General features: G+C 36.9%; 2 protein-coding genes across 2 annotated transcripts in view; one reads left to right on the forward strand and one right to left on the reverse strand.

Annotated features, from left to right (window-relative positions):
- The window catches only part of ppm1l (protein phosphatase, Mg2+/Mn2+ dependent 1L), a 52,136-nt gene extending 51,211 nt beyond the window's left edge, over positions 1–925 (reverse strand). Inside the window, exon 1 of the mRNA XM_015370318.1 lies at positions 89–925. Coding sequence (XP_015225804.1) covers positions 89–487 — 399 coding nt within the window. The 5' untranslated portion in view covers positions 488–925. The remainder of the gene's footprint in view (positions 1–88) is intronic.
- Positions 926–2,373: 1,448 nt separating this feature from the next.
- Positions 2,374–14,032, forward strand: part of nmd3 (NMD3 ribosome export adaptor) — a 13,128-nt gene continuing 1,469 nt past the window's right edge. The window contains exons 1-12 of the mRNA XM_015370241.1: positions 2,374–2,441; positions 2,870–2,954; positions 4,363–4,497; positions 4,622–4,718; positions 5,769–5,849; positions 6,441–6,569; positions 7,653–7,743; positions 8,320–8,398; positions 8,697–8,793; positions 9,988–10,105; positions 11,654–11,799; positions 13,902–14,014. Of these exons, the coding sequence (XP_015225727.1) occupies positions 2,911–2,954; positions 4,363–4,497; positions 4,622–4,718; positions 5,769–5,849; positions 6,441–6,569; positions 7,653–7,743; positions 8,320–8,398; positions 8,697–8,793; positions 9,988–10,105; positions 11,654–11,799; positions 13,902–14,014 (1,130 nt within the window). The 5' untranslated portion in view covers positions 2,374–2,441; positions 2,870–2,910. The remainder of the gene's footprint in view (positions 2,442–2,869; positions 2,955–4,362; positions 4,498–4,621; positions 4,719–5,768; positions 5,850–6,440; positions 6,570–7,652; positions 7,744–8,319; positions 8,399–8,696; positions 8,794–9,987; positions 10,106–11,653; positions 11,800–13,901; positions 14,015–14,032) is intronic.

Genomic DNA, 14,032 nt, shown 5'->3' on the forward strand with positions numbered 1-14,032 from the left:
TTTTTTTTTTGCAGTGCACATGTGTTTCGCACAGAGAGAACCTGATGGAAGATGCTTTAAAGATATAAAGACAGAAATAAAGACTCACCTCTCCTCCGTGGCCATCAAACACCCCGAATATGGACGGATGGCTCTTGTTGACGATGTCGGTGAGCACCTGGAACCTGTCCTCCATGTGGTCCCGCCGGCCTTGGATGGAGTACACGGCCACATTGTTGCTCCTGAACTCCCAGGTCTTGGAGAACTGCGCATCCAGGACGTCCAGCCCGCCGAAGCGCTCGTTCTGCATCATCTCCGCCACTTTTCCCTTCACCATCTTGACAGCATCCCGGCTGGACTTGACGATGGTCTTCACTTCATCCGTGTGGAAGAAGTAACTCCACAGAGCAAGGCTAATGCACAGCAGGAACAAGGTCTCCGGTCTGAGCAGAAAATAACGCATGATCCTACCCAAGAGAGACAGCAGGGTCATCGTATCCTCTATCATCTATTTGTTTACACGCAGCTCAGGGAAAAACCACGCCAGGTCGCTGTGTTGTTCTTTCACTCCATTGCTGTTGTTGTAGCACATTAAACAAAAAATGCAAAGAGATTAAAATTTTATACTTTTTTAGAGCATTTCGTGCATACAGAGGGAGCAAACAGGGAAAGACGGGATCCTCCAGCGGTTTCTGTCTAGCATGTAGCCGCGCGGGGCTGAGCCACCAACGGCTGTGGGCTTACCATCTACTGCGCTCTATCAACACAGAAAAAAAAAACGCTTTAAGAATTAAATTAGGCTGAAAGTTCAGGTTACTTAAATTAAGAAAGTCGCGACAAGAAGGTCTCCTCCAAACAGCTCAAGTAGAGTTCCCAGTCTTGAAAGTATCGCCCCTTTAAAGTCGCCAGTGCCCACACTGACTGTGAATGTATGTTACTGCTGCTATAAACCACGGTGATGCCTTCAGGTGCTGCTCGGAATGTTTCTTGGACTATTTAAATCCATTCCTTTTGGTACCCTCGTGTCCATTGAAAATAAAAAAATGTATTTTAAATGTTGCCACACAGAGGCGTAGTGAAAGAAACTCCTAATAGGGGTGGCCAGGCAATAACCAATGCGTATTGAAGGGTGGCCGAAAGGCACCAGAACCTCAGGGTCAATCTACACTTTTCCAACAGGAACAAGCACGACATTAAAGACAAACTATCCTTTCCTGCAGCCTTTGCTAACAAATAGACACATATATTAAAACATCTACGCTGTGTAAATAAAAGGTATATTGGACAAAATATGGAATTGAAATCTACTAATATCCACATTTTAGGAATGTTTAGGTTATTGTTAAAGTAGTTATCTATCTATGATATCACTGAAGACTTGCAGACTTGCAGAAGCACATAGTTTTATCTTCACCCCAAATAATTCAAAATTTAGTTCTGAAAAGAGCATGAATTTAGCATGAATTCTGGATCTATCATCTTAAATGTTTGTATATTGGTTCCCCTTCAGAGTGTTACTGCTGCCCCCGTGTTTCCCTTGGACACAATTAACTAAAACATTTTGTTTATACACACATTGGCTTTAAAATAAATAATTAATCTCGCTCCTTATTTTCCTGGCGGGGGGTGTGGGGGGGATTGTATTCCCCTTGGACACCATGGACAACAAAACCGAGAAAAAAACGGGAAAAAAATCTAAATGGAAGTGAACGTTTTAAAAATAACGCACTATGAGAGATTTGAAGAAAATAATAGCCTAATGAAGCTTCATATTTCTCTCAAAATACACAACCTTGCAATCGCTGCTCAAATATTTTCTCACAACCAACAAGCTGAACAATACAAATCCAAACGGTTAAACTATTTCCGACCACACCTGAAGGCATCCAAACGAGTGCCCGTGACAGGTGCATCCACGCTATTGAACTTTTGGGACTAGACTTTTTGTAATTATATGACAAAAAAGATTACTGAAGAGATACGCAGAACATCCCAAATGTTATTGGCAATGGTTTTACAAACTGTCCTCTTATCCCATTATGTTGAACTGCATAAAATAACAACGTTAACTCTTACTGATATTCATTTTTTTATATCTTTGTCAGTAATTAAGTAAAGTTATATACTTATTGAAATGGTCAAATGCAGTTTTCAGTTACAATTTATATCGCTTTCTATGTTTTAGTGCTGAATAATTTAATAAAATTAACTTTATAAAATGTAAGTATTTTAGTTTAACATAACTAAATTTATTTTACAAAAAATTAAAAACATATTTTTTTTTAATATTTTTTATTCAAGATTTATATTACCTTTCTCAAATACAGGAATTTTAATAATAAACGGCTGTAAATGAAATTTATTCAGGCATAACTAAGGCAGCTACGTCTTCTGTCGGGGTCCTTTCTGACGCCTCCCTATTCGGTCTTCGGTAGCGAAAACGTGGAAGGCTCTATCACAAGGTATTCTACGGATTTATTTTTGATATAGGTTTTGTTGTTTGTTTGTCAGCCAACAGTTTGCTATAATCAAATGGAAGAGGATGCTCCCCTGTCCGTTTCACATTATTCCTTTGTTATTTTCCTGTATAATTGCTTGGGAACGTTAGTACGTTAGCCTTAAATGCTAACCTTATGCTAGTTAAATCCAGACCACTAGCGAGTTTAACAGCTTTTCTAAGGTCGCTATCATGTTAAGTCTCGGAAAAACTTCATGTGTTCGATGGAGTGTTGTGCTATATAACAGTTATTAGTTACGGGTATGGACTAAGTTTGTGTGTTAAAGTGAAATTTGGATAGTTTTTTTTTTGTTTTTCTTTTTTATTTATATATATATATATAATTATTATAATTTTTTTTTTTGGTTGGCTAAATTTTCCCTACTCTGTTAGCAGGGATCAGGGGGTTCTGCTGTCATATCTCAACCTGAGAGATGGAGTACATGCAAGCTCCTGCTACCAGCAGCCAGGGGAACATGTAAGTAACCCCAGACTACTGATGCTTTCATGCCAGCTGTCAGTGAATCCCGATTCGTTAGGGGGAAAAAATGACAACCATCAAAGCTTCTACTTTTTCAAGACATGAGGTGTCACCAGTGATTCAACGCCCCATTAAAAGATGTAGGAATGGTACAAATGTTGCTTCTTAAACAGGTAGTTGATGTAGATGGAGACTTAAAATTTCTAATACTGACAAATTAAAGTAATATTAAAATAGGGAATCTAAGTTATTGTAATAAGATGGGTTAATGTAGCAATAAATAACGCTTAAATGTCATGTTTATATAACAAAAGAGGACTCAATATCACATATTTTATGTTGTATTGAGTCCAATAAAATTTCTTTATATGGTTTTCCTCTAATAAGGCAAACGTACAAAGCTCGTTTAATTTTAATACTGACAAATTAAGGTGATCTTATTAATTATACAGCTGAAAAACCACAAGCATGAAAACCCGGAAGGTCGAGGCAGAACTCAAAAACGTGGACAGCATATAAACAAGAATCTGTACAGGCATGGGCACACAAACAAAAACAGGACAAGGATACCTAAAACTGTAAAAATTGACAATCATTGTCAACAGCCAAAACCACAAGAGAACACCGGCCCGGGGCACAGGCACACACACAGCAGAGCCAGCTCCTGTGTGACTTTCAGTCTCGAGAGAGGGCGTCCAGTCTCTCAAATAAGATATAGAGGGGCCCAAGTTCGACAAAATTTTTGAACCAAAATAACAATAAATTTGATCTTCTAAATTAAAGTAACCTTAAAATAGGAAATCTAAGTTATTGTAATAAGCCATACAGTTTTTGTAATGTAGCCATAAAAAAACGCTTAAATGTTATCTTTATATACCAAAAAGAGGGCTCAATATGATGTATTTTATGTTGTATTGAGTCCAATAAAATTTCTAGCTGTATGGTTTTCCTCTAATAAGGCAAACATACAAAACACGCTTTGTATTTAAAATAAAAAAAAAAAAAAACCTTTTGTACATTTTTTTTATTAAAATACTTAGTGCTTCGTTTATTATTGGACAGTTAAAAAAAATCACAATGTAATTTTTCTGTTTTGAGTTTAGATGGAAATGAATAGTTAGCCCTCACAAAGCCAACATAACTTTTGCTCTCTCCATATATATATATATAACATTATAATAAAAAATGCTACAAAAGTGTTGATTTAACCAAAAGGAGAAACGTATTAACAAATCAAAGAAGAAAAACAATTCTGGATATTTCTGTTCATCTTAAACCCCACCCATAAAGTATCTGCTGGCTGTTGTTACCTTCATGGTCCGGTGTGTTTTCCAGTTCTTAAGTGTCCTAAATCAGCACAGCTCTTGTTCTTTTCTAGCTTTAACAATATTTTTCTGCTCCACAGCCTGTGCTGTACCTGTGGTGTCCCCATTCCTCCTAACCCTGCCAACATGTGTGTAGCCTGCCTGCGCACTCAGGTCGACATCTCAGAGGGGATCCCTAAGCAAGTCACGGTGCACTTCTGCAAACAGTGTGAACGGTTCGTTTCACATATGTATTCAGTGATTTATAGGTGGCATCTGCATAACGATAAAAAAAATAAAATAAAATAGTCATGCTGTCTGTTTCAGTGTAAAACCTTTTTCATGTTTTCTTTGATGCAGCTACCTGCAGCCTCCAGCCACCTGGGTGCAGTGTGCTCTGGAATCCAGGGAGCTTCTGGCCCTTTGTCTGAAAAAACTTAAGAGCTCAATGACCAAAGTAAGGAGAACTATTTAATTAGGGTTTTTCCCAAACTTTTTCATATCTGATACGATGCTGTTATTGCAGCTTTGAGAATTGGCTAATACGATAGTACTAATCATACCAGCATTTATTACTTATATTATACTGTACAATGCTAGAAAAGGCTTGATCAAGTAATATTACTGAAACAGAGAACAAAACTCAACAACAAAAGGTGTGAAAACAACTGACCCATGTAAAGTCATCTGATGAGTAATAGAAACTTTAACAGAAGAAGAGTGTTTCTATCAGCTTGGAAATATCAGACTTTAGATGCCGGCCGATAAAATCCGATTTTTTATATTTTTTTGGCTAATATTGGACCAATATCCGATATTAATATCAGATCAGAGGATCCCTAGTTCTCATTGCATTAAAATACAACACTGTCAGTCTGAAGCACGTCATTAATTTATAGAGGTGTATTCCATTATGTATTGCTTTAGGAGGTGAGCTTCTTCTTCATATCCTTAGCACCATGTAAAGTTTCTTTTGAACATAGTTTGCATTCTTTTTCACCTTATGACCAAAAACCTAAGTGTATTTTATATAAACGCTGCATGACGGATCATCACAAAGTGAAACTGATCATTCTAGTCCCCCTCATGTTCTTTTCTTTTCTATAATAAACTGGTTACTGTATGATGCTGTCAACTAAGCATTTTAATTTGGTCATTTTAAATGAAAAGGCTTATAGTCAAGTTGGCTTTAAGATTTTCTTCTTTAGTTTATGACCACAAAATATTTTTTTTAATCACTAAGTTTATTTTTTATTTGTTGTGTAAGGGCATCTTTTTTACTTTTTGGGTCTAGAGATTGAAACCCTCCTCTGCTTTTCTTAAAAATGACTCATGTGACCGTCTCTAGTTTTTCTACTTCACTCTGATCATCATATATAGAATATAGGCAATTAATCATTAGCAAATGGAGAACTTTTCTGCTTGCAAGTTAAATACAATTTGGAAGTGGTGTATTTTTTTGTCGCAGACACTCAGTTTATCTTTTTTTATCTTTGTTTATTTTCAGGTGCGCCTTATCGATGCTGGCTTCCTGTGGACAGAGCCCCACTCCAAGAGGATTAAGATGAAACTGACAATCCAGAAAGAGGTTAGAGGAGAGTGTCATAAGTGTGACACTGTGAGATTTAGAGGGGTTTAATCTGATTGATGCCTTGAGATTCTCATAGTTCATCAGTTTCTTGTAAAAGGTAAAAAGCAGCAGATTGTAATTGGATATTTTAATTTGTAAGAAATCCTTTTATTAAAGATTATACATTAATCAATGATTCATACAAGTTGATCCATTGATGCAGCAGAGAAACAGATCTGTTTACATTTGTGTGGGAAAAGCAGGTTTTACATGTGTGCGAGCATAGATCTCATTAGACCCATTTCAATTATAGTTTTTCTCTAGCTACTGTTAGGCTGATGGTACAGAACATTAGAGGGCAAATACTTCACACCTTATTAAACATTAATCTGTTGCAAAGCTGTTTATGAAATATTGTTTTGTGTTTACATTACACTGACTCAGAAAATGTCTCCGAATTCCTCCACCAAATTTCAACTTCTACGTACAACAATAAAACTCTGATCCATTTAAAGTTATACATAACATAATGCTCAGTTTAATTTGCCTTGTTAGCAGGTGAGGTGTTGGATTTTATGGGGTGAGTTATGGCTGTTCTCTCTGCTCTAGGTGATGAATGGGGCTATCCTGCAGCAGGTGTTTGTGGTGGAGTTTGTCATCCAGTTCCAGATGTGCGATGACTGCCATCGTGTGGAAGCCAAGGACTTCTGGAAGGCAGTGGTTCAAGTCAGGCAGAAGGTTTGTGTTTTAGGATTTATAGTCATGATGCGTGTGTTTTTTTTTAATGGTTAGATTGGAAACAGTCTGTTTTTATAAGATCATTTTTTTGTGAAAGCAAACATTCATCCTCCTGTCTGACACAAATATCTAAATGTGTTGAATTTAAGTTATAAACTCAATATTTTTGATTAAGTCAACAGTGGATGGAGCTGTAAGACTTCTGGATCAAAATTATGATCTTAAACAGACTTCCTGCTCCCATCAGAGCTGATCTCTACCAGTTTTGAACATAAAGACGGGGAGTTTAGATTAAACATATCTTGAAATGTCTGGAATTTGATTTGCTCATCCCTTGCATGGCCTGATTGAAGATGGCGGTTTTCATGCCTTTGGACAAAAATGAGAATAAAAAAGTAGCATTAAGCACTGAAGCTTGAAGTTCCTGCTTTTAAGCTCCATCAGCAGTTCAAGACGGAACATTTTTCCTACTGATTCTTATGAAGCCAAAAGCTGCACCCCTGATGACAGGGACCAGTAGAACACCGCTGCTTTCTTTGTATCAAGGTGCTGGTAGCTGTTGCACTGACGTCCCATTTTGAAGGTCCTAGAAGGTACTTCTGTTTGTTCATACGAGGAGCTGTCAGGACCCTCATCAAAGCTGGATTTGAAGATGCCATCTCACACCTGCTTCAACATGATTGTTAAACAGAGTGTCTTCAGTCAGAGGCTTCTCCAGATTTGGTGAAAGACAGACCTCTACAGAAGATCATTCCAGCCTACAGCTATCAACACCCACAACACTGGTTAAAAAACTGCCCATGACTTACTGCAATATTTAATTTCCCTTTGGTATCAATAAAGTAGGAAATTTATATTTTAATACTTTTGTTATTTACTTATTGAAATGCCTTGAGTTTAAAAAATTAGTTTTTTGAGAAGGTTTGGACTAGGGCTGCACCGAAATGAAACTCCTTGAAATCAAGACCAAAAATTGAAACACCGAGATACATTTGGCCAAATATTAGAACCATATAATGCTGTAAATATTATCTGAATGTATGATTTATTTATTTTTAATATTTTTGTTTCTTTTTCTTTCAGACTGTTCATAAAAAGACGTTCTACTATTTAGAGCAGCTGATCCTGAAGCATAAACTTCATCAGAATACCTTAAACATCAAAGAAATTCATGGTAGGTTCTTGCTTTTGCTGTTAATGTTTTAGTGTTTATCTTTTTTTTTTGGCGGGGGAATCTGGCATTCCTGTTGCTTACACTGTAGGATAATGGTACGTCATTTTAAATGCCTCTTCCTGTACAAGATTGTGAGCTATGCATGTATCAGAAGCGCCAAACGCTTCACAAACAAGCATCACAGTGGCACGGGTTGTGCATCTAATCAGTGCACTGTAATCAGAGCAAGCGCTTCAAATCAGTTTCTCACTTCTTCCCCCCTTTTTAGATTTTCTAAGAGCTACTTCACACATGCACAGGCTGTGAAGTAGTTCAGCAGCAGCTTTTTGCAATCCTGCTCTGGATGCCAAAGTGGAATTTGGCTCAATGGTGGAATTTAAATCAGCTGTATCAGTGCAGGACTTGAAAGCTGTAAGGATGTTCAAACATCTGGCTGCCATATTCTTCTCCCTCTTCATCAGTGTGTGTGTGTGTGTGTTTGCATGTGTATATGCCCTGCAGCAGGGATGACCTTTGATGCACATGTGATTAATTTTTTGGTTGAGTGTGTTTGATGGTGTTTGTTTTCTTTGGTAGAGGGTATTGATTTCTACTACGGCTCCAAGCAGCACGCACAGAAGATGGTGGACTTCTTGCAGTGTACTGTGCCCTGCAGGTGAGCGTTGCTTCAGTTTGTGCTCCAAATAAAAAGTACCTTCTAATTGAATACAGCACTTCCATAAAAGATGCTTTGAATGTATTTTATTAGTTGAAGTTAAGCTATAAAAGATGTCAACAAAATTTGAAATTGGTTGATATGTATTATGCAACATTATAACTTGTTTATGTATTGATTTAAAGTGTTTTTTTCCCCTTTACATTGAATTAGTGATAAGTCTATCACCTTATCAAGTATTTAACTTGCAAAATGAAGTGAGTTTACTCTCTGAATCGCTTTTATTTTTTTTCTTTAGGTCCAAAACATCCCAGCGTCTCATCTCTCATGATATTCACTCAAACACCTACAACTACAAAAGCACCTTCTCTATAGAAATTGTTCCTGTCTGCAAGGTAGGCAATAGTTTATATAATACTTTTATAAATACTTGCATTTTTGTCTTTTAAACTTTACCGCATCACCAATCAAATTTGCGTCTTATTTATATTTTGTGTGTGGGTGTCAATTTAAAGGGGGGTATTTTTATTGTTGGTCTTTTCTTTGTGGACCTAAATTATTTATCACAGGAGCAGAGGAGAGCTCAGACCCTGGGTGAGAGAGCAATAGTATAGCGTTTAACTTGTTTCTGACGAACACTGAATTATTCGACTTATTTTTACTTATTTTAGCTTTGGTTAATGTTTTGAGTCCAAATCAAATGTTTTATTCACGTTTTACTTGTTTGCACTTGTATTTTTGAAAAGATCATGTGTTACTCAGACTTCAGGCAGTGATGTAAGGCAGGTTGTGGGATGGAATACTGACATTGTTCATCTGAAACGGGAAGATGAACAGACATAGGCATCGGTATTATTAGCAGCTGTAAACGTTAGCCTCTGTCTGCAGAATGCAATCTTATTTTAAGAGATTTCAGACGGAGGCTGAAGAGTCAAAAGGGTCAAATGTGAAGCTTTGCTTCATAATGTTTAGCTTTCTTTGTATTTACTGAAGTCTGCTTTAGCTTGGTTTGGCTTTCACCAGCACTAAAACAAGATTTAGATTTAAAGTGCATACTTTAGGGCTCCCTTTGAAAGCTGGAATAGGTTATCTACGTGATAAACAAGGAAAGGGTTATGCTAAAGCTAAAATGTTAAGCTCTCTCAAAACGCTGTCATCCCTCTATAGAAAATAAAGCTGCCCTTTTAATTTCCTTTTCAAGCCTTTTTGATTCAACTGATGGCAAACCTTCCTAACTACTTCCATATTGAACATTTGACTTGTGATGCAACTTATTTGTGTGGTGCTTTCTCCTAATTAGACCAAAAGATGAGAAAGCTAATGAAAATCAATTTCTATGGGAATCTGCTAAGTGTTAGAAATGATGTTAAAAGTTGTTCACAAATGTTGCTAGAAACCCAAACCTGATCAGGTTTGGTTCATTTAAACAGTTGCTTTTCCTCCCTGATGTAGAAAAGGAAACAAAAATAGATTATAACTAAAGCAGGAACAAAGAGCTTTTGGTTGATAGATTTAGTTGTTTTTTTAATGAAGCACCACCTTAGGGACTCATTGTGAGCTCAGCCTGTCTGCTCTTGTGTCGTTGCCAGGACAATGTGGTTTGTCTCCCACCGCGGCTGGCCCAGAGCCTGGGGAACATGGGTCAGATCTGTGTCTGCATCCGTGTCACCAGCACCATCCATCTCATCGATCCCCGCACCCTGCAGAGTGGGTATTGCCATGGTTGATTTCTGTCCAAACTCTAAGCAGATTGAGCTCGACCTTCTAAAATGGTGTCCATGTATATAGTAAAAATGTCCACTAGAAACCTGATAATCTGATACATCATATATGATGTAAACAAAAACCCCAACCTATCTGACATTGAACAAGCGTAAATACGTTCTGCTTTTGATCAGTCAGGATAAACAGAGATATTCTTTTGTACTAAATTGTGGAAAAAAGGTATTTATTTTTCATAGGTTTTTATATACCATTGCTTTAAATAATTTAGATGTAGCTTTGGTTACCTTAGTTGTGGATGTAGTAATCAAAGTTAAACTGCTGATTCAGCTGTAAGTAAAAAAAGAAAATGGGTGTTTAGAAATTTTCACTAAAATTTTTTGATGCATCTGCATCCAGGTTTCTAGAACATGTACATGAATGTCAATATGGACAACAAATGGAGCTTAAATTCCAGTTTTATATCAAGCAGAAAAGGAAGATTGTCTGTATATTTACAATATAGTGTCTAAAATGTATAAAAAAGTTTTACATAATAGAATAAACATCTTTTTGTCACAATGTTTACTAATTATGAAGGTGGACATTTTGGCTTTAGATGCATTTAATAATCTGCCAAATAGATTTTTAATAACTGCCTGATTTGTTATTGCTTGGATTATAAAAATTGGATAAATGAATCATCTGATTTTGTTAGATTCTCATCAGGGGAGCATGTGGTATTTTCTCGTTATGAACATTTTTCTCATTTTTTTCTTTAGACCAGAAAAACTTCAGAGCTAAAAGAAACCTTAAATGTTATGTGATTGTTCCAGCAAGTACAAGACTTTCTTTTCTTGTTTTTTCTAACAATCTACATCTCATGATACCAAGATACATTTTCATCTCAATATTATGTTTTTGTTTTATATCACACATTTGTCCATTGGTTTTGTGCAGTTCAGTTTCAGCTTTGCATACAAGCTTTTTTTAAGAACTGTTGCCATTGGTTACAGTATCTATTTGTGACTTGAGCATTTATGCTGACCTCTTGTTCATCTTAGTCATCCTAATGGATCCTCTTAGTCCTGTAGCAGACCACTGCCAGCACAGTGAACACTCACATTTTGAAACCTTTTATTTTCATGGTTTTCTTTGAATTCCTGACAAATAAAAGCGCCGTGCGGATGTGCCTCAATGCAGCTATTTATGTGAGCGCACTGCTGACATTCTGCCACAGCACACATGTCTCTAATTGCACTTCAAAGAGCGACTCGTTTCTCTGGTGGAAAGTTTCAGAGCTGAGTGAATTGCAGAAACAGCCTTGGGCCTGTTGAGCAGCTTCAGTGTCGGCCAGTAATTAACTTCTAACGTTTTTCTGCTTGTTCGGATTTCAATCTTTTTAAAGGCATAAAAACACAAAAGCATTTTACATATTAACCAGACGCCTCAGGAGTTACAGAAAAGGAAATGTATTAACTGAGTGTGTCTGGGATTTTTGTAATGACGCCTTCAGTCTTGTTAATAATCCATAATGACCTTCTGTCACACCAGTTGCAGAAGTGGATGGGAACACATACTGGCGCAACCCGTTCAACAGCCTCTGTAGCCCCCGGCAGCTGGAGGAGTTCATTGTTATGGACATCGACATCATCAGAGACCAGAAGCTGGGTGCTGGAGCTGGCGTGAGGTCCAACAAGGTGAGGGGGTTTTACACATGCCTGTGTGTGTGTTGGTGCAGAACAAATTGCATTGCAGGGGAACATTGCTTTTCTCTTGGAAGCAAAATCAATAGCAGACCATTATATTATCACTGACGCTGTAAGCAGGACTGGAGCCAAAATGACAGAACCCTTCAGGAGGGTTGTTTTAGGTTTTAGGTTTAATTGGACTTAGGTTCTCATCTGTCCTCTGAATACCACACTGTCATTGATGTTAATGAAAGAGCTGACGGTAATGTTGTTTCACCAGCTTCATGCTGTGATTATTTTTCCTCGTTTGCGTTGGGGTCCATCTACTGATGCTGGACTTGATCCTTCAGTGAATCTGTAAAGAACTAGATTGTTACTCAGTGGTCTGATTAAATAAAAGCCACATTATCATGTCTGTTTTTTTTTATGTTAGAGCCTCTGTTTTGTTGGATTGCAGTTTAGGAAGAAAGTTTTTTTTTTTGACAAAAGCAGTACAGTTAATTGCATTATCCTTGCAGATCACTCCCAGTTTTCTAACCATTCTATATGCTGTGGTTAAAAGTTATAATCATATTTCAATAGCAGTCTTAAAACATCAGAATAATAATGTAAAACCTGCTCATTATTTTGCCACATTCTGATTTCAATTTGCAAATGTGTGAAGATAAATCTGGTTTAAAATACACTCCACACTCTTCCTCATTAAAACTAGTCTGTTTTTTTTTTTCCTGATGCATTTTTACAATGAAGGAAAAGTGGCAGAAAGCCTTTAAAATGTAACCTTATCAGCTGAGGGTGTTGCCCCATCACACAGATTTTAATATGCTGCAAGCAACTTAAGCATGTTTCAATCTGTATAAAAAACTCACTAAACATTTAGTTCACAGACACTTAGCGGGAAACCTTAAGAAGCATGTTACAAGCTGAATGACCTTAACATTTTGATTTAATATGGTGTAGATGAGCAAAGGCCTGCTGCTTCAGCAAACTCCTCCTTGCAAATATCCTCATTAGAAGCAGGTTTACGGAAGATGTTTTAGCTCCAAATCTCATCATATTTAGACAGCTGTCAGAAAACCTGCTGATAGAGCAGGAAAGACTGCTCTGCATAAACTCCTATAGTGACAAAATAAAAATGGATGCTCAAAAAAAAAATTATATACTTGTAAAGATAAGTTTTAACTTTAGAAGCAGATGAAATGGTTTTATTGCTAAAATTTTATTTCAAGTGTTTCAAATGTTGACATTTAACATCCTAAAAATATTTCACATAACCCGCATGACAACACATGACAACACATGCAACATTTAGGTTTAAGAATTTCCATTTAATACACAGGTGTAAAAATGAAATGATCAACATTTTTCATATCATAATTAAAACAATATTTATCATAGCTTCTCTTTGGTGGGACAGCCCTGATTTGACACCTTTGCTTCACCAATAATGGCCGACATTTTTGACCTCTGTTTATTTGTGGAATAAAAAGTGCTGCAAACAAAACAAACTAATTTATAATCCCACTTCACAATAATAAGTGGTAAGAATATTTATACACAAGAAATGAAAGCAGCAACTGAAACTTCTTAAGACCATAAATGAATGTATGAAACATGAATGATTAGAAATCTAACCTTATTGCCTCCAGTGATTTCTTATCGAAACTTCGACACCTTCACACATCATACAGTAAGCCTTTTACCTCACTGCTCCAGGTCAGATACCTGGATTCCCCATCCCAACTAATTATTAGTAAATTAGTCATGATTTAAAAAAAAAAAATTATTTGATTGGAATAACTAAAATCATAAAACAACCTGCTTTCAGGTGCTGAAATGGGTTCATCTGGGATGGAAAGAAAACAGTGGTGGAGAGGGCAAACAAAAACACATTTAAGATGTAATATAGTGTACGACTTGGATGCAATTAGGGTTAGACTTAGTAGTTTGTTTTTTTGTTGTTTTTTTTTTTGTTTTTTATGTGCTCCATAAACCCTTGCCTAAATTCTACGAAAGTCAAAGTAAATTGCATTAGTGATCCTGAGATGTGGATCTGTTCAAGCACTGGAATGGATTTAAATAGAACAACCTCTCCATGTGTTCTGTTACAGCACACCCTGGCTGAGGTTTGGGTCCAGAAGACCTCAGAGATGGATACGAGTCAGCAGTATCACTGCCGTACTTTCCTGGGCCATCTGCTCAACATCGGAGACCTGGTGATGGGGTGAGTGTGAGAGGAAGG

The sequence above is a fragment of the Cyprinodon variegatus genome, unplaced genomic scaffold, assembly GCF_000732505.1.
Source record: "Cyprinodon variegatus isolate N-32 unplaced genomic scaffold, C_variegatus-1.0 Scaffold44, whole genome shotgun sequence".
Classification (NCBI taxonomy): domain Eukaryota; kingdom Metazoa; phylum Chordata; class Actinopteri; order Cyprinodontiformes; family Cyprinodontidae; genus Cyprinodon; species Cyprinodon variegatus.